Raw genomic sequence first — 20589 nt, 5'->3', positions numbered from 1 at the left:
GCTTCCTGAGGTGGGTTTCCTTTTTTAAATTAAGAGTCATGACTCCAGTCCGCAAACCCTCAAATGTTTTTTAGTTAAAAAAAGAAACGAGAAAAAGTCGGGCAGAGAGCTTCAGAGGTGCCAAACCCCCTCAGCTTATTTGAGTTTAACACACACATGAATATCATGTTGATGTAAGAGAGTTAAGACAGGATAAATGGTGGTTGTACCTGCCAGTTAAATTGATTTGAAGCAGGCGTACAGATTCAGTGAATGAAACTATCACAAGGCTTTCTCAAAAGGAAGGGAACAAGGACTCAGAGGGATCTAAAAGGTGGGATTTTTCTGACACATTGTTCTTTACAAGTCGTACTTTCTCGTCCCGCTCACTTTTAGAGATAGTTGGATGAGCAGGAACCCCGGCTCAAGAATCTTCTTTCACAAAATGTGCAGACGAAGATTTAGTCTGGGGACAAACAGGAAAGGTGAACAGCTGGGGATGTTTACTGTGTCTGTAACTCACGTCCATCTGTGTCCCTCTTGTTAGGTGTGTTCATTCTGCTTTAAAACATTGATGAGACTCGCCAATGTGCCGTGAGCCGTGCAGTCGTGCTCTCACACTGTTTAGACTTAGACTTAGACTTAGACTGAACTTTATTGATCCTTTTGGGATGACTCCCTCAAGGAAATTTAGGTTCCAGCAGCATATACAATAAAAATAAAAATAAAAATGTAGCAGGTAACAAAAGGTAATAATATAAAGAATAATATAGCATAAATAATGGAACACTCTTCCGTTGGAAAAAATATACAAAAAATATGCATGGAAGAAGCAGAAAAAAATATACAAAAAAAGGCAATGATTATTATTGCGATTATTGCACTTGGTTGAGATTATTAACTTATTATTAACTTTTTAAAAAAAAAACATCAACGTGATTGTTTGAAGCTATCTCAACCTAACCTAATTTAAAATCCTCAAGAAACAGGTAAAGAGGTGGAGCTGAGACCATCTCAACCAGGCCCCTTATTATGCAAACGTATGAATAACTCTTAGACTTACTAATATCAAAATTGATGAGTTTTGAAGAAAAATCCCTCCCAGCTCAACGTGTCGCATTCGAAAGGAAAATAAAAAGGGTCCTAAGAGCGACCCCTGAGGCACGCCATATTTCAAACCAGAGAATCTAATAAAACTGTACCAGCAAGCCCAACCCAGTGCCTCAAAGAGAGGTGGGAGTCATTGGACGGACGGGGAATGGGACCGCCGAGAAAGTGACCGAAAGACAAACACTTCATCACTTCAGACGAACGATCCAAAAAGATTTCACTCAAACAGAAAAGCAAACTGACCAACTATCATCAGGTATAATGAACCTTCATATATATTATTTATAATTATACCAGATAAAGAAACTCAAATATGTCAACATAAAGCGAGACAGCGTGTGGGAATCTTACTCAACAGTTTTGATTTGCAGTGTTTGGTACTGAAATGTTGAACAATTTCAACTGTGCTCGCTCTCTCTCTCTCTCTCTCTCTCTCTCTCTCTCTCTCTCTGTGTGTGTGTCTCTCTCTCTCTCTCGCTCTCTCTCTCTCTCTCTCTGTGTGTGTCTCTCTCTCTCTCTCTCTCTCTCTCTCTCTCTCTCTCTCTCTCTCTCTCTCTCTCTCTCTCTGTGTGTGTGTGTCTCTCTCTCTCTCTCTCTCGCTCTCTCTCTCTCTCTCTCTCTCTCTCTCTCTCTCACAGCAGCTTTTGGTTAAAATTATGTAGCCAAGCTTTGTAGGTTGTTTTTTTTTCCTCTGGTACTTTTCAATACTATCGTCAACTAAAATAACAAAGATTTTGGCATTTCGTCGGGCTTTAAAGCCAGCTGCTAGAAGCCATGCGTGATGTCTGGCTTTTAAAGACCATGTATAGATTTACCTGAAGAGCAGGAATCTTACTATAAAACTCATGCCTATCACGTTTCTCCCACCAAACGAGGCCTCTGTGTCGGGGCAGGTGTGGCTGAAAGCGTGTGGTTAAAGAAGGAAGACAGCCGAGGAGGAGGAGGAGGAGGAGGAGGAGGAGGAGGAGGAGGAAGGCCAACCTTTATATGAGCTGACCTTAAAACAATAATCTCTCTTCTAACCTGGGCTGTCATTCTTTCCAACTGATCATATCCTCATCATTCCCATGTCAGCACCCTGTGGTAAAATGTAAAACAATCAAAGCACAGCTCCATAAAGAAGTGCAAACACTCTTCTGAAATGGGCGTGTTCGCTCTGTCTGAAAGCGTCTTTTATCTTTCTATTTGCTTTATACACTCCACTTTCATTTTCTGCCTGGGTACTTACATCAGTATGGAAAAACAGAGGACATGTCCCCCCCCTCTGCCCCTTGTGTTATTTTTCCTTCAGAGGTGAGGCCTTATTAATGTCAGCATGCTGCCTGGCCCAGCTGAGTATATTTACACAGTGTGAGCAGGAATGTGGCTGAAAGTGTGACTTTTTAATTTTTAACACATCAGATAAACACACAGCGGGGCCCAGGATCACTTTTATGAATGGCTGCATTCATTTCCAAAAACACGCCCACGGACCCGGCGAACATTCCCCCTGCATGCGATGAAACCACGCCCACTTGGAAGTGTCTGGAATGTGCCTGCGCGCTGATTGGGTGTAAGTGTTAAAAAAGAGAGAGAAAAGGGGCGGGGGCCTCGCGAAGTCTCAGCTGGAGTTATAAATAAGAGTTTAAAGACTTATCTGGACAGAAAGACAAGGACTAAGGTCGCTGTGGAACTAAAACAAGACTGCCAGCTCTTCACTGGTTTTACTTTTTTATTATTATTATTATTTTCTTCACCTGTTTATTGGCTGATCATGGCGTATCTCATCTACCTGACTGTGCTGACAACAGCCGTCACCTCGCAGGTAAGACTGGCAGATGAGGTCGTTGCAGACAATAATATTCTACCTTAATTATCTTCAGCATAAACGTCCCCAGGTGTTTTTTTATTAAAGAGCTTAACATCAAAAATATGCGACATAGAGCCAAGTTTGGTGCGTTTGATTGAAGTGTGCGTCTAATTCCAGTAATGCCGATTTCATAATGAGTGTGTGTCCCGTCCTTTCCTGGCAATATCAGCATGTCTCCTCACGTCTCCACCTTTTTTTAAGCACAGTGTCGTGTTGATAATACAAACTTGAACAAGTTGGCTCTCGCGCCTGGAGATGAGTCAAAGCAGGAGACTGACTCTGTCTAGACTCTGTGAGGGAGGAATCACAGATCTGAGCCGAGCTGTTAGATAGATAGATAGATAGATAGATAGATAGATAGATAGATAGATAGATAGATAGATAGATACTTTATTGATCCCGAGGGAAATTCAAGGCAAAACCTGTTAAAGCAAAACCTGTCAGTGTAGGAAATGCTTTACAACTGTACTTTAACATCTGTGTGTTATTGAGGCCACGCTCAAAGGCTGAGTTTAGTGGCCTTGTTTTGGGGTGTGTGTGTGTGGGGGGGGGGGGGGGGGGGGTCACTGAGACAGATAGGAGATGTAAATAGAAATGTGTATTTAGCAAGAGCAGACCCTGGGAATGTCCTAATGATGACACTTACACGTTTGGCTCAGTTGGTGGGTCGAGGGTTCGATTCCCCCAGCTCTTGCAGCCTCACGTCCAATGTTTGTGACCCCAAGTTGCTCCGTCGGTGGCGTATAAATGTGTGTGAATGGGATGAGTTACTTTTCCATCAGTGTGTGAATGTGTCAGGTGTGACCTGCGGTGTAAAAAACGCTCTGAGTAGAAACTCATGTACGACTTCCTGCTCAAGGTGACCGCTCGCTGCCCTGCTGTGTGCGAGTGCCCCGCTGAGCCCCTGACCTGCCCCCCAGGAGTGAGCACGGTGCCGGACCGATGTGGCTGCTGCAAGGTGTGTGCGGCTCAGCTGAACCAGGACTGCAGCCCCGCCAGGCCCTGCGACCACCACAAGGGGCTGGAGTGTAACTACGGCAACGACGTGACGATGGCCCGGGGCGTCTGTCGAGGTGAGAGAGGAAGTGGACGATGTACTTTTTTTTTTTTTTTTTTTTTTTTTTAAATCAGCTGAGAAGAACACACAACACGACAGCAACACAAATACCTCAAAGAGATGAGGTCAACTCAGTTTATAGACACATGCAACCTCGCACATCATGGAACAAGAGAGGAGTGTATTTTTAATGAGTTGTTGGGGGGGGGGGGGGGACGGGGGGGGGTCAGAGATAAAAATACTCTCCCTATGTGCACCATGCCAGTGCTGCACCCACAGACTAGGAATAGCTTCCTCTCTTCTGTCTGTAGGATGTGACAGATAAGGAGTCGGACACTTCCTATTTCATGATCAAACCTTTTTTAATTTAATGAAGATGCACCGCTCAGGCAGTGACCCCCCAGTCTTATTAAAATAAACAAAAACAAGAGTAAGTAAGTTTTTATTTATATAGCACTTTTAAAGCCATGAGTTACAAGGTGCTTCACAAATGCAAAAAAGTAAAAACAGTGAAACAGACACAAAGAAAGAAAGAAAAATAAATAGATAAAAAAAAAAACCAAGAGTTTCAGTTTGCTTCGGTCACAGTCAAAAGATGGAAATGGCACCAAAATAACAGATCTGTACCGTCCTACTTCTTTGTTAGCCTTCTGATGGGGGGCCTAAAGTACCAATCTGAAGGTTAGAGCGAGACACGCTGCAGTGCATTGAGAGAATCTTTACTTCCCGTTAAATGAGCGATGTGCAGGTAGGCTGGAGCTGTAGAGCTGTAGAGCTGCTGCAGAGCTGTAGAGCTGCAGAGCTGCTGCAGAGCTGTAGAGATGTAGAGCTGCTGTAGAGCTGTAGAGCTGCAGAGCTGCTGCAGAGCTGTAGAGATGTAGAGCTGCTGTAGAGCTGTAGAGCTGCAGAGCTGCTGCAGAGATGTAGAGATGTAGAGCTGTAGAGCTGTAGAGATGTAGAGATGTAGAGATGTAGAGCTGCTGTAGAGCTGTAGAGCTGCAGAGCTGCTGCAGAGCTGTAGAGATGTAGAGCTGCTGTAGAGCTGTAGAGATGTAGAGCTGTAGAGATGTAGAGATGTAGAGATGTAGAGCTGTAGAGATGTAGAGATGTAGAGATGTAGAGATGTAGAGCTGTAGAGATGTAGAGCTGTAGAGATGTAGAGCTGTAGAGATGTAGAGATGTAGAGCTGTAGAGATGTAGAGCTGTAGAGATGTAGAGATGTAGAGCTGTAGAGATGTAGAGATGTAGAGATGTAGAGATGTAGAGCTGTAGAGATGTAGAGCTGTAGAGCTGATGTAGAGATGTAGAGCTGTAGAGCTGTAGAGATGTAGAGCTGTAGAGCTGATGTAGAGATGTAGAGATGTAGAGCTGTAGAGATGTAGAGCTGTAGAGCTGATGTAGAGATGTAGAGATGTAGAGCTGTAGAGATGTAGAGATGTAGAGCTGTAGAGCTGATGTAGAGCTGTAGAGATGTAGAGATGTAGAGCTGTAGAGATGTAGAGCTGTAGAGATGTAGAGCTGTAGAGATGTAGAGCTGATGTAGAGCTGCTGTAGAGCTGCTGTAGAGATGTAGAGATGTAGAGCTGTAGAGATGTAGAGCTGATGTAGAGATGTAGAGATGTAGAGATGTAGAGCTGTAGAGATGTAGAGCTGTAGTGATGTAGAGATGTAGAGATGTAGAGATGTAGAGCTGCAGAGATGTAGTGATGTAGAGATGTAGAGATGTAGTGATGTAGAGATGTAGAGATGTAGAGATGTAGAGATGTAGAGCTGATGTAGAGCTGTAGAGCTGCAGAGCTGCTGTAGAGATGTAGAGCTGTAGAGATGTAGAGATGTAGTGATGTAGCGATGTAGAGCTGCTGTAGAGTTTTGAACGTGCATGCTGGGAGACGCTTCAGTGTGTTTCATGCTCAGACAGGTAGAGTCCGATCTTCCCTCATGTTGTACAGGGCATGTCAACAAAACCAAGAAAATGAAGTTAGTCACATTTCGTGTCAGCTCAGCTGAGTACATTCTTTTTCTTCTTTTAGCGAGATCTGAAGGACGAACGTGCGAGTACAACGGCAGGATCTATCAAAACGGCGAGAGTTTCCGCGCCGGCTGTAAACACCAGTGTAGCTGCATCGACGGCGCTGTGGGCTGTGCTCCTCTGTGTAGCAACAAGCTGCCTCCGGCTTCTCCATCCTGCCCGTACCCGAGGCTGGTCCGGACCCCCGGGCAGTGCTGCTTCAGCGTGGACTGCAACAAGGGCACCTGGAGGCTCCCGCCGACACACAAGGTTTGTGTTTGTGTACGATCAGGAGATGAACCCGACTGCAGCGCTGTATCATCTCACCCTCTCCTCTTATCACACAGGTGCCTCACCTGCCCGGACCTCGACCTCGGCCTCAAAACAAGCTGACCAATGAGCTGGCAGACTTTAAATCTGACGGCTGGGAGAGAGAACACGGCTACAAACACCTGCCAGGTGAGTTTTATTCCAACACTTTGGATCTTTGCTGCTCATAAATGGGTGATGAGTGACTGAGGAAGCAGTCGTCTTCCAAAACCAACTTTTTATATGACTTTTAGAACATGCATTATTTTGTCTAATTCAGTGACCCAAACATTTGGCTTGTGATTTCACCTGCAACCATTTTTTTTCTTCATATATTGATGGGAAAGTTAAATTGGACTGCTGGTTAAAATATGTTAGGTCGAGTTGAAGCATGATTGTCACAGGAAGTGGAAGGAAGTGTACCGAGGGTTGATCGGAGCACTCACACTGGGGTGCTAGGGTTAGGGTTACAGGTGGTCTTCAAGCTAAAGGTGCTGTCCCTGTATTTACACCTTCCCTCATTGTTTCTGATCCTCCTCAGTGTGGAACCATCTGAAAGAGAAGAAGTGTCCGGTCCAGACCACCGACTGGTCCCAGTGCTCCCGCAGCTGTGGGCTGGGCGTGTCCTCCCGAATCACCAACAAAAACCCCCGCTGCAAGCTGGAGAGAGAGACCAGGATCTGCACGGTGCGGCCCTGTGACGACCTCTCTGTCGCAGCACAGGTGAGGCAGACGTGACTTTATGTGGAGCAGACCGAGCAGAGGTCGAATATAATACGTAACATACCGCCAAGATAACTCCTTATCAGCTAAACGCTGCGATAACACCCAGCACTCAGACGTTATCTGACGTCATCCGTCTGATTACTGAGTGCTGTCACTTTGCTCGATGTTTTTGATGCCATGTGTTTTAAAGTGATACCGCATTCACTTTAACGACGGTCAGATCTGAACAGCACCAAAAGCTTTTAGAAAACATCGGTCTGATCTTTAACCAACATCTGCTGCAAGAGGAAGAGACGTGTCGGTACTGAAACGCTGCCAATCTGTGCTTTTAGTACAGTGTGAAGGAGACAAAATTATCCATCTCATTCGATTTTTTTTTTTTTTTCTGTCAAAGTTTAGAAATCTGGCATCATGACAACGCTCCTCACTGTTTCCCTCTTTAAAGGAAGAACGTGTGACTTTTTGATCCAGTAGATGTCGCCCTTGAGCGCCAGCATGAAACCAAAACAAACAAACATTTGTTTGGCCACGCCTCCTCCGATCTGAGACACGCCTCCAACCTCCTCTCCAAACGCGTTCACACGAAACAGTTTAGCCCAAGTGACAGACAATATTATCCTTGGCTTGGGCCTCAATTGCCTGTGCCCGGCATTGTTAGCATGCTAATGTTAGCATGCTAATGTTAGCTCGTAGCTTCACAGAATGAGCGTGATCTAAAAACTCTTCGTCCAAATAATCAGTGAGTATGTTCTTCTTCTTGACTCAAACAGCTTTTATACACAAGGGGAGGAGCCATGTAAACACAGCTCTGACAACAACACAGCCAGCAGGACTCCAGCTTCTCCCTCACTGGAGACACGCTGGATTTATGATTTATTTATCTGTGACGTATTGCATTATTTCTTCTTTTAAACCCAAAAGCTGAGGCTGAACAAATCTGTGCGACAGAGAAGGAAAAATGAGATGTTATTGCTCTCAGTAAATATGATTACCATCTTCATCCTGAGCTTCCGAACAGAGATGATGTTAGCGGCACTTTCAGGAAGCGCCACATCCAGAGGGAACTGGGCAGCTCTGATTTACACAGCCGTGTTTTGGTGACAGGCAGGCGCCTTTTTAAATATAGTCCCCCGCCCCCGGCATTCCTGCAGAGCAACTGTCCAAAGCTCGGCCCCGTGTGTGTGTGTGTGTGTCTATATTAATCCTCCATGTTGGACACACACACTGATAGGTCTTTTTCTCTCGGCTTCACTAAGTTCAAACGTCGGGTGCCAAGGCCGATCATACTGGTCAGAGTGTTTAACCGGAGAGGGCGCTCAAATGTTAAATAAAAGCTTAATCTTGAAATTAATCTCTTAAATCTAAAAAAAATAATCCCCTCTTTTAAATCCATGTTTTGGCTTTTGGTTCCTGCTTCATGTGAAACTATCGAGTTTGAACACAAAGCTGCTTAAATTTGCCGTTACGAGAAAAAGGACGCGGCAGGAAAAAAAAAAGATTTGACTTCCTGTTTATTCAAAATGAAAACGGTCATATTGGCTGTTTTTGGGGGAATTTGCTGCCCACACCTTCCTTTTTTTTAAAGATCAGTTTCACACCGGGGACCCGGGCCCAGATCCTGGTACGCTTGACCCCAAAGTCACAAACATACCGTACTTGGGTCCAACAAGGAAGTGGACCGCTACATGACGCTATCCTTAACGGTCTTTTCGTAAACCGCCGTATCAGCGCAGTACCTGGATCTTTACAGCCCGCGCTCTGTATCCTCCTCCTCCACTCTGTAGATGATTGACAGGTGTCATGACCCGCCCCCTTAATTTAGTGATTGGGGCTGAGTTACACCGACTTTCGACCATCACAAGCCGGTAACGTTCCAGATGTAGAGACTAACCTTTAACTTAATTTTTTTTTTAATTGCACGCCGTCGACACTTCGAACAAGAGAGACCAAAAGCAGGTGGCGCCCTCTAGTGGTTAAAATAAAGTATGACAACATACCGTTTTGTTTCAACGATGTAAATTGAAAATTGTATCGTGTTTTTTTATCGTGCTGCAGCGTGTTGTGACATAATTCGTTCCTCGCCCGACTTTCAACACTAAAACCTTTTTACTTTATCCTCCAATCACAGAGAGGGAAGAAGTGCTCTCCCGCCCAGAAGGCCCCCGAGCCCGTCCGCCTGTCCTACGGAGAGTGCCTGAGCGTCCGTCTGTACCGGCCAAACTACTGCGGCGTGTGCACCGACGGACGATGCTGCTCACCGCGCCGCACACGCACCGTACCCGTGACCTTCGCCTGCCAGGACGGCGAGCGATTCCAGAGGTCGGCGATGTTCATCCAGTCGTGCAAGTGCAGCGACGAGTGCGGACACTTAAACGAAGTGGCCCTCCCGCCGCAGCACTGGATGTACGGAGACACGCACAAGTTCGTCGACTAGAACCGAGGAGTTTCTTTTATTCTGATTATTTTAAACGGGTCGACTTTCTCGACGAAGGCGGACGCTTCGATGACGAGGGCCATTTTTTGTTTGTGGCTCCAACTGAACTGAAACGACACAGACGCAGCTCAGCGCCAGACGTCAGGCAGGAAGAGCTGCCTCTGTTTATTCACGCTCATAAAGGCAACTTTATTGTTTTATTATTGTGTGACCGGAGTGGATTGTACACTCGCCTGCTCCTGTTCAAACAGACAAGGGGCCTAAATTAGAGCCCTGAAGCATCCCTCCACTTCCTCCTCCCCGGACTGATTACGGGTTCGGGTGTGGAGGATTTTCCTTCAGAGACTCTGAGAGCAAACGAAGCACTTTTGTTCAGCACTGAAACTTTGTGAATATAAGTGTGAAAGCAGAACGCGGCGATCGCCTCACCTGCTGCAACACCTGCACCATACAATATGTTCGGTGGATGACTCCATATCCCAGAATGCCCTGGCAAGAAAAAGAGCGACTGACCAGTGATGTAAAAAAAAACAAGCCGAAGTTGACTTCATAGTAACCAAATATGAAGTTCAGTGGAGTCAGAATATGATTAAACGAGCGGAGAACAGAAAGCGTTTCATGTTGTGCACAGAGATCGTCATGGTTACGGACACCATGCAGCGTGCAGCAGTCACTCCTCCCCTCCCATTGGCTCGAGGTGGAATTCTCCGGAGAGAATCCAGCGGCGGCAGAATGACCCGTTTGCGTTCACACGTGCAGCTTCCTCCTGATGTAATCAGACGTTTTCTGCACGTGTGAAAGTTTGTAAAACAAGAGGGTTCTTTTTTTAAAAATTTTTATTCAAACCTCATAAAATCCGCCTGCTGATCTCACAACATAAAGCTGTTTTATTTCTTTATTCAACAAACCGCAGAAGCTGCTGAAATGTTCAATGTTCAGACGTGTTTTAAGAGCGGCTGCTGCTGAGCTCCAGTTTCATGAGGTTTTATTTTGACAACTCTTTAGTTCAAAGTTGGCAGCCAGTTTAAAGGAAGCAGCCAAATGTAGATGTCTTCTTTCAAAGACGTCAGCGCCCTCTGCTGGTGAGGATAATAAACTACAGTATGTGTCTGTTGATGGTACGAGGGATCCCTCCCCCTCCCTCCTCTGGTAGTCTCGTTTGTGTCAGTGTTTTATAAACGTGTGTATGAAATGCTAAAGAAGCAAAGACATTTGAATACGGTAAAAAAAGTTTTTATTTCTTCAACTGAAACATTACATCCATGGATTTAACAAGAAGAGCACTAACACAAGCAACCTGCGAAGATGTGATCAAATAATTAAAAAAAAAAAAAAACACGGCTTATGATTTTTAAATGGTCGACGTTAATGGATCGGAGGGGGAGGGGCTTTAAAATAAATGGAGGGTCTCCGTTTGTTGGGTTCCCCTCTTTGAGATGCAGTGACACCGAGGAGGGTCACACACACGCACGCCACACACGCACGCCATCTTCACTGGAGACGCTTCGGACTCATCTGGCCTGCTCGACTGCAAAGAGACGGACAGTTCAAAGATTAGAGATCAGCTGAAGCGTGGTCACTTCAGGGTTCAAATGTGGGTCGTTCATCGTGGTTACTTTTCTCCTGAAATACTAAATGCTGCTTTCACGTGCTCGTCGGACGGTCAGTTTCTTTGTAATACGGAAATAAATAAAAAGAATCTCAACTTGTTTTTCTCCCCATGTGATGATGATTCTTACGTTTCTGACCCGAGCAGGCGTGCGTTTACATTTTACAACTCTGGAATCTGTTTTTTTCCGCGATGTGTCCGACAGCACATGAATGCACCGTAACGTTTTAGATATAAAGAGGCGGAGCTGTATGAAACCCCGCCTCCTAATCCTGACCTTTCCCCGAATGATTTCAACACGTGGAAGTTATCAAACTGATTTCATACAGAAGCAGAAGGAAAAAAATCGATTTATGATCAATCACGCAACAATATTTTGAAGTTTTTTCGGGGCCTTAAGTGTTCATGAGACAGGAAACAAATTTCATTGCCTCTGAAATCTTCCCGCTACACGAGAGAGAGAGAGAGAGCGAGAGCAAGAGAGAGAGAGAGCCACAGAGAGAGAGAGCGAGAGAGAGAGAGAGAGAGAGAGAGAGAGAGAGAGAGAACGAGAGAGAGAGAGAGAGAGAGAACGAGAGAGAGAGAGAGAGAGAGAACGAGAGAGAGAGAGAGAGAACGAGAGAGAGAACGAGAGAGAGAACGAGAGAGAGAGAGAGAGAACGAGAGAGAGAGAGAGAACGAGAGAGAACGAGAGAGAGAACGAGAGAGAACGAGAGAGAGAACGAGAGAGAGAACGAGAGAGAGAACGAGAGAGAGAGAGAGAGAGAGAACGAGAGAGAGAGAGAGAGAGAGAGAGAGGACTTACTGTAGGAGGAGATGTCGATCTCGTCGGGGAGCTCTGCTACGTTCACCTCAAAGCGGTCTTGGACGTCGTTCAGGGTCTTGGCGTCGGTCTCGTCTGACACGAACGTCACGGCCAAGCCTTTGGTCCCGAACCTGCCAGCGCGGGCCACCTAAGGACCAGAGGGAGGAGTCAGAGGGAAACCAGCGCCGTGATGTCATGACACACAAGAGGAGGAGGAGGTCATTGAACTGACTCTGTGAAGGTACGTGTCCGAGTCCTCCGGCATGTCGTAGTTGAAGACGATGTTGACTCGCTCGATGTCCATGCCTCGGCCGAACAGGTTCGTCGCCACCAGGATCCGCCGCTGGAAGTCCTTAAACTGCTGGTAGCGGGACAACCTGGAAGATTGGGATCACAGCGAGTCAGGACGACTGAAGAGCAGCGTTATTTCTCATCGCCTCCTTCTTGTTCCGCTTCTTTTTTTTGTTTGTTTATTTAACTCTCAATGTCTCATCTCAAATCAACCCGGAGGTGACGGCGCCCGTCCGTCTCCCTCCCTCTCTGATTTCCTGCACAGCGTGAATCGAAGCGTACTCAGAAAACGACCTCGAGCCGCAGGAAAGGATTATAAAAAGGCGTCCTACTCGGATCAAATAAATAATCAGTGTGAGAGAGTGACGTCAAATCTCGTGGTTCAACTTTTCCTGACTCTTCGAGTTTGTGTTTTTCGTGCCTTTAAATGTTAAAGAGTGGACGCCACGTACCGCTCCTCCTGGGCCATTCCTCTGTGGATGGCGATGGCGGGGAAGTTCTGCTCCACCAGCAGCTGGGACAGCGCCACGCAGCGCTGCACGGACTTCACAAAGATCACCACCTGCACACACACAAAGAAAGAAAGCGTTTGTTGTTGTTGTTTTTTTTTTTTTTTTGAACGCTTCGAGGTCGAGCATCTCGTCAAAGGCTGCCCGGCTTTTTACCTGGTTGAACTCGAGCACGTCGAGCAGGTCAAAGAGCTTCCTGTTCTTCTCGTTGTCCTTCAGCTTGCAGTAGTACTGCTGCAGGCCGTGGAGGGTCAGCTTGGTCTCGTCGTCCACGAACACTTCCATCGGCTGCACGGCGCGCGACAGAGACGAGACAAACGTTAAAGTCAGATACTCAGAAACGACCCTCTCATGATCTGGATCTGTTCTAATGATCTGGAGCTGTTCTAATGATCTGGAGCTGTTCTCCTGGACTTCAGCAGAGCCGGGAGGACTAAACACCCGGACCAGACTGAGTCAGCGAGGAGGATCACTCTGCCCCTCTCATGATCTGGATCTGTTCTAATGATCTGGAGCTGTTCTAATGATCTGGAGCTGTTCTAATAATCTGGAGCTGTTCTAATGATCTGGAGCTGTTCTAATAATCTGGAGCTGTTCTAATGATCTGGAGCTGTTCTAATGATCTGGATCTGTTCTAATGATCTGGAGCTGTTCTAATAATCTGGATCTGTTCTAATAATCTGGATCTGTTCTAATGATCTGGAGCTGTTCTAATAATCTGGATCTGTTCTAATGATCTGGAGCTGTTCTAATAATCTGGATCTGTTCTAATGATCTGGAGCTGTTCTAATGATCTGGAGCTGTTCTAATAATCTGGATCTGTTCTAATGATCTGGAGCTGTTCTAATAATCTGGATCTGTTCTAATGATCTGGAGCTGTTCTAATGATCTGGAGCTGTTCTAATGATCTGGAGCTGTTCTCCTGGACTTCAGCAGAGCCGGGAGGACTAAACACCCGGACTAGACTAAGTCAGCGAGGAGGATCACTCTGCCCCTCTGATATGGACACTTATCACACTGACAGCAACAAGTGGGCAAAGCTGAGAGGGACTTCTGGCGTGTTACCAAAAAAAAAAAACCTTCAAACTCACATCCTGCATGAATTTGCGGCAGACGGGTCGGACGTCCTTGCTTAGCGTAGCGCTGAACATCATCACCTGCTTGTCGTGGGGCGTCACCCGGAATATTTCCTGCACGTCGCCCCTCATGTCTGCCACGAGGAGAAGAAGAAAAACACACACAGATTAAAACACATGGCCTCTGAGATGAATCACTTCCTGTGTCACGGACTCGCTCTCGTGCTTCTCACCCAGCTGCTCCAGCATCTTATCGCACTCGTCGAGCACAAAGTGTTTGATGTTCTTCACGTTGAGGCTCTTGTTGCGGATGAGGGCCAGCGTGCGCCCGGGCGTCCCCACCACGATGTGAGGGCAGTTCTTCTTCAGGACCTCCTCGTCCTTTTTGATGGTCATGCCGCCGAAGAACACCGACACCTTGACGGCGGGCATGTACTTGGAGAAGCGCTCGTACTCTTTGCTGATCTGGAAGGCCAGCTCCCGCGTGTGGCACATGACGAGCACGGACACCTGGAACGCCACGGGAACACAGACGTTAAAGTCCCCGTTAAATTCACACGTGCAAAAAAACACCTGGGACTTCCACGTGGAGCTGCGTGTGTGAACGCAAACGGTCGAGGGGGTTTTCGCTCAAACGGCGCCCAGAGTTTCTACTGCCTGAAGAAAACGTACGACGCAGCTTCTTGGTGATGACTGCGCTGATCATCACGCCATTTAACCAACGCTCACCTGAGGCGAATTTAACTGTTTCTGCACAAACACACCGAGACAAATTCCTCGTATGTGTAAATTTGTTTGGCAATAAAAAAAAACTATTCTGAAATTATCTGCAAAATTTCAGCTCTCCTTGACAACTCACAAAAACGTAACCTGGGGGGGAGGAGCCAGTAGGACGCCGTGCAGGTGAAGTCGTGTTGAATAATTTGGGCGTTTGCATTCACACATTCAGGGTGGAGTTTTTTTTAAACTTTGACCACACTCACCTGACCGTCCACAGGTTCGATCTGCTGCAGGGTGGCCAGCACAAACACCGCCGTCTTTCCCATACCAGACTTGGCCTGACACAGGATGTCCATGCCCAGGATGGCTTGAGGAATACACTCGTGTTGGACTAAGAAATAAACCGTGGAGATAATTAGTGAGCAAATATTTTAAAAGCCTGTTCGGCAGGATACAATTAGACACGGCACGAGTTTAAAAAGGCGGCGTAGGGCGAGCCGAGATGCCGACTCACCTTCTGAGGGATGCTCGAAACCGCAGTCTACGATGGCACGCAGCAGCTCCGGTTTGAGCAGGAAGTCCCTGAAGCCCGAGCTGTGGATGGACACGTAGGACCCCTTCACCTCCTTCTTGTTGGTGGCGGTCCCGCTCTCAGGGGCTCCCTGAGGCTCTTCATCTTCCTCGTAGTCGAGAAGTTCGGTATCAACGTCTGTCTCAGTCATCTGTGTCGAGAAAGGCGAGAGCGTCAAGAGTCTGCGTCGCACATCTGAACCGATAAACTTAACTAAGTCCCCTTAAAGACGGTCATGTAGCTTCTTATTATTAAGGAGATTTGAATACACAGAAACGCTGACGCCACACTGCTCTTTGAGCATCCAGGTGAGCCGTCTTTAAAAATGTTTAAAGACCGTTGAAGAGTTAGAGAGAGTTCAGACAGTCGAGCCGGTGTTATGTCGAGAAATGATTCCACCTTGTGGGACAAAGATATATATCAGGACTTGTGTGTTAAAAAAAAAAAATTCTTATCAATGTATCACAATTACTATTTTCCCAATTCAGGGAAATCCTGAGCTCTTGATTTCGTTGTAGTGACACCCCTCTCCACTGGGGGCGCTGTGAATTAAGGTCAGGCACCACTGCACACTTTACATATCGTTTTTACATGTATAGTATCAATCAAATGATTGATTGATGTAGTATAGAGCGGTACATTAACGCTCACTGGACTTTACATTAATTTGCTAACATGCGTGCACTCTATTCCACCTTTTGTGTGTTTTTAGAATTGACATTTTTAATTTCTATTTTAATGAAAAGAAAAAAGTTGACATACAAAGTGCACCGTCTGTCTTTAACTTGATTTAATAAAATGTGTCGGTAATTTTTTTTTTTTTGTTGCTTATTCTGTTTTATTTTCTTTGGTTAAATGTTTTGCATCAATAATCAAAGTCCATGTATGTTTAAATGTACTTTGCAATAAAACCAGATTCCGATCGTGAACAAGGAAACCAGAAAATAAATTGAGTTTTTTTCTGACCCTAAACAAACGATGCACTCTTGATTCATCATCTAACGAATGTGCAGTGATTTCTGCCATCTTATTTGTGTTTTTAAATCGATATAGACTAAGTATTTAAAATCGTGACTCAAAGAATTAAATCGTGATGTTGTGGAGCAAAATATATCAAACAATTAAAAATGCTGAGTTTTGCATTTAACCTTGATTTATTACCTCTCCGGGTCAAACACTGTTTACAGGTCAGACTCATTAAAACGAGTCTAAAGATCAATAAAAAAAACACTTCAAGTTTATTAAATATTAACTTCAAATACTGAATCATCATAGATTTACGCTAAAATAGAAGATCTACAATGTTTAATATACTTTAGCGTGGTGCATGCAGTTTTTTGGAAGGGACACATTTCTCGATATAACACCGGCAGCGGCCACACAATGGACTCCTCTTCATTCAAACAGGCTAGTTAGCTTTTAGCAGCTAACTTCGGAGTCACGAATCACGTTTAAGCTACGTTACTAACTCACCTACCGTCGTATATAGTGGTGTTTCAGTCCCTTTACACAAGTGAATGATCATAAAAAGAAAAGGAAGCGGATTCACTTTAAACACCGGTGATTAGTGTATTAAAAAACGCAGCTAATGTGGCTAACGTGTTAGCCAACGCAGCAAATATCAAAGTCTTCAACTTGAGCTGCTCCGATAAAAACTCAAATTATTAACAACAGGATACACTATCTTAAATCATTTGAACTTTATGTTTGAAGGTGGGGAGAAAAGAGAAAACACGACATATTTACCTTGCCGGGATGTTTTGTGACGCACCGATGTCAAGATGCGTGAAAAGCAACGAGCTAGTAAACGTTCACAGCGGGACGAGCGCGCATGCGTGTTGTGTTCATGGACATCTCGGACATTATCGCGTTGGTTTGGTGAGATTCAATAAGCGTAGGGGAAAAAAAGCTACAAACTACTGACTGACTATAACTTGTTTCTTTTATCTTATATGTTTAATTTATTTACATATTTAATTATTTTAATGTTTTTTATGGATACATTTTATAATCTCATTTTAAATTACCTTTAAATAAATTATTTTTAGATATATTTTCCTATCAATGTGATGTAATTTTGTCATCTTAACCTTTTCCCTTTTATTCGACAAATTGGTCCATGAAAGGTTATTGATTGATTGATTGATTGATTATACCCTCCCCTCTTTGGTAAGAGGCTGCCTCAGTTCACAAGAACAGTTTCTCCCCTCTGCTGTCAGTACCATGAACACCGTCCTGCACAATTACATTGTTTCTAAAGAACACCTGAAGGCATCAGTTGCCGGGCAGTACGGTGGCCCTGAAGGTCAACTGTCTAAATATTTCACGTGCTGCGAAATATATTTCATTCACAGCAGGAGAAGAGAGTCACGTGTATCATGTATATTTACGTGATTCATTATTTTATTGTTCTTATAGTTTCTTCCTAATAAGATGCCATATATGTCATCCTTCCAGCAGCAGCAGTTTCCAGTTTGTCCACTTGATGGCCATAAAATAAAAAGATGGCTTGATGATATTCGACATTTACAGACTGTGTTAGACTTTATTGTGCCTCATGTGTGGAGCCTGAAAACTGTCCCAAAGGCCCTCTTATTCTGGCAACAAAAACAATCATCATGATCTTATCATGAATGAATGGAACTTTTATTGCCTCTCTGAGAGTTTGCCTTCCACCGAGAGCATAAAAACACATTAGGCCTATAAACAAACACTTTGTTGTACAGGACGGCACATAAAAACAGATAAAAACACCACATGACTAAATGAGCAGAGTGCCGAGTTCAGACTGTGTGATCAGAGCTTATTGAGCCGCTGAATGCTGCATGGTTCAAAGGATGTGACGCCTCTTCTGGTCCTGACCCTGGTCCTGACCCTGGTCCTGACCCTGGTCCTGACCCTGGTCCTGACCCTGGTCCTTCTGTACCTGCGTCCTGAAGTCGAGAGCTCATAGTCCGAACAGAAGGAGGTGCAGAGGGTCCGCTGTGATGGCTAAACTCAGCGTGCACAACGCTGCCATGTAAGGAATGCTGCACATTTGCTTTCCAGTTATCTTGCTGCCTCGTTTCACGACCTTGTTTGTTTTTAGTTTGTACAGAAAATGCTCCCACACCAACGCTGGATACAAAAGGTCAACGCATCTTCAATGAAACTCCTGTTAAATGAGACTTTCTCATAAATAATACAATCCTGATGATCCAATCAAATTCTACCAGATCCTTAACTCACATATTACAGTACAGTAGCTTTGCTTCTGTGTATTGTTTTCATCATGAAACCTTTCTGGTCCTGCAGTGAGGGGATCCCGTCTCTAAAGCTCCAGACGCTGCTTTATGTGTTATCACCAGAACGAACATTTTACAGAAAAACAACAGTGGGCCAGTTTACCTGTGTTCATTAGAGGAGGGGTCACAGGCTCACTGGTGCCGGAGAGGTTGAGGTGAAAAGGTCAGAAAAAGAGCGATGCTCAGCGATACAGTGCACCTTGTACCCGACACACAGTGAGCACGCCGGCTTCCATTTATTCTGTTTAACCAGCATGTGTCATGATTTAGTTTAGTATTTTGGAGTTTAGATTTCTTCTTCGTTCAGTCTTCAGTCTTTCCACTTTGTTTTTGTCATTTCATGCTTTAGTGCAGGGGTGTCCAAAGTGCGGCCCGGGGGCCATTTGTGGCCCTTGAGTGGATTTTTTGTGGCCCTTGACTTCAAATCGAAGAATCAGAAGATTTTGGCCCCAGGCCTCATCAGATGGCATATTTCATTCTTTTTTTCTTTTTCTTGTTAGCGAGGGAGACCTATAAAAGCCTGACTATTCTTTACAAAAAATTAGAACACAACAGTTTCCCACTGCAATTAGTTATTGTGTATTTACATTATTTTTTGAAGAGGTCAAAATACAAAAAGTTCCTTCCAATATTAAAAAAAACAACAAAAAAAAAACCCTGTGGCCCGTGAGCGATTCTAACGCGACAATTTTGGCCCGCAAGAAAACAAGTTTGGACACCACTGATTTAGTGTGTCTTCAGTGTGTTTCTTGATTCTTGTTGTAGTTCTTGTGATTCTGTTCTGGCCTGTGTGTGTGTGTGTGTGTGTGTGTGTGTGTGTGTGTGTGTGTGTTCCTCCTGTCTGATGGCTCTGATTGCCCTCACTACGTGTCATTAGTCTCACCTGTGTTGATTACCCCCGTGCTTTTTGTGCCTCCTTTGTAGAGACAGGACAGTGTATAAAGTCAGAAATCAGAAAGCACGAGAGAGTGGGGAATGACGTGCAGGAAACGAGCCACAGGTCGGATTCGAACCCGTGTCACCTCAAGCTAATGACACCTCATGCTCATACCTGCACAACCACACAGCTCCAACACAGCACTTTATTTGTTCTCCTGCACATAAGATTGAGGGGGGAGGTGGGGTTGTGCTTTTTGGAGCTTCAGGGGCTCCGTAGTTTTGTACTAAATCAAATTCTATAAATGTGTAACTGTATCTGACAATAAATATTATTATGATTCTTTTTCTGCTCCTCTAATGTTTTTTTTTGTCTGAAGGTATAAAAGTAAAGTTTGTTATGAAGGCACTTTCACTTATTAATTATTATTATTATTATTGTTATTTGTAGTGTTGTATTCCCATATTTTCTGAAAGAATGAACCTCTTACTACTACTACTTTTCAGATGTATCAGTCCATTAATAAAGAAAAGGTTGTTATTATTATTCTCTTTTAATTAAACATTCATGGACACTGGAGACAATGAACCGTCTTTTCCTGTGTGCATCCCGTTGGTTGCTTCAGTGAAAACCACCACAATGAAGATTTTAATCTCTTAATGAATCATTTAGTTTCCATGTTCGGATAAATCCACTGAAGCCGGCACCGCTTTGAGACACCTGCGGGACCCGCCTCCCCCGCAGAATAAAGCTTTACACCGATTGGCTCGCTTCCTGGTCCTTCTAAGGGAACACCGCAGCATCAGAAGCTGATTGGTCTTGTAACGTGTCAGTCATATCTCGTTCTGACACGTGATTGGTCCGCCCCTCCTCGTGCGCTCCAGAATCCACCGAACGCCAGCCATTCCGTGAGATCCGCTCGCTGTGGTCGAGGCAGCCGTGTTAAACTGAGTCCCCCCCCTTGAATTGCACACCTCTCCGCACGGGCTGTCATGGTTGTTTTGAAGGATACCTACAGGAAGATTTTAGTCCTTTAATTCAGCGCACACGAGCTTCTTTTTTTTTTTTTCTTGCGCGTGCAGAGGCTGGAGCTGACGCGGCGCGGCGCGGTGCGGCGCTGCCTCCCGGTTTGAACGGTGACAGGAGGATGGCTCTGCGTTGGACGGGCTCGCTGTGTTTGTCCTCGGTGGTCTATTAAAGATTTTAATTAGCTGAGCTCAGTTTCTTCCAGCGGACTCGGTGTGGGAGCGACGACAGAGGCGCCGCGCTGATTATGGAAAACGAGTCCAGGTAGGTTTTTATATTTCAGGCCTTTCTATTTATTTGTGTTTAAGGAATATCACGTTATCTCTCGGAGCGTCTTGAAGGGCCCAGG

At 45.1% G+C, this 20589-nt stretch overlaps 3 protein-coding genes across 3 annotated transcripts in view; 2 read left to right on the top strand and 1 right to left on the bottom strand.

Moving 5' to 3' along the window:
- The first annotated feature begins 2744 nt into the window (after positions 1-2744).
- LOC306820288 (CCN family member 1-like) lies at positions 2745-10545 on the top strand. The gene is made up of 6 exons (XM_079338104.1): positions 2745-2893; positions 3798-4011; positions 6026-6273; positions 6351-6462; positions 6854-7035; positions 9167-10545. The coding sequence occupies exons 1-6, from the start codon at positions 2843-2845 to the stop codon at positions 9470-9472; spliced, it is 1113 nt and encodes a 370-aa protein (XP_079194230.1). The 5' UTR covers positions 2745-2842; the 3' UTR covers positions 9473-10545.
- Positions 10546-10689: 144 nt separating this feature from the next.
- Positions 10690-16913, bottom strand: LOC306820287 (ATP-dependent RNA helicase DDX39A). Its single transcript, XM_079338103.1, has 10 exons — positions 16800-16913; positions 14997-15204; positions 14746-14873; positions 13996-14272; positions 13778-13896; positions 12843-12974; positions 12630-12739; positions 12119-12263; positions 11887-12034; positions 10690-11000 (listed from the first exon to the last, which is right to left on the bottom strand). Exons 2-10 carry the CDS (start codon positions 15202-15204, stop codon positions 10984-10986), a joined length of 1284 nt encoding a protein of 427 aa, XP_079194229.1. The 5' UTR covers positions 16800-16913; the 3' UTR covers positions 10690-10983.
- Positions 16914-19843: 2930 nt separating this feature from the next.
- Positions 19844-20589, top strand: part of LOC306819940 (EVI5-like protein) — a 30649-nt gene continuing 29903 nt past the window's right edge. The window contains exon 1 of the mRNA XM_079337566.1: positions 19844-20504. The gene's annotated coding sequence lies outside the window, so the exon portion shown is untranslated. The remainder of the gene's footprint in view (positions 20505-20589) is intronic.

The sequence above is a fragment of the Symphodus melops genome (assembly GCF_947650265.1).
Source record: "Symphodus melops genome assembly, chromosome: 2".
Lineage (NCBI taxonomy): Eukaryota > Metazoa > Chordata > Actinopteri > Labriformes > Labridae > Symphodus > Symphodus melops.
This window is presented reverse-complemented; position numbering and strand designations above follow the sequence as displayed.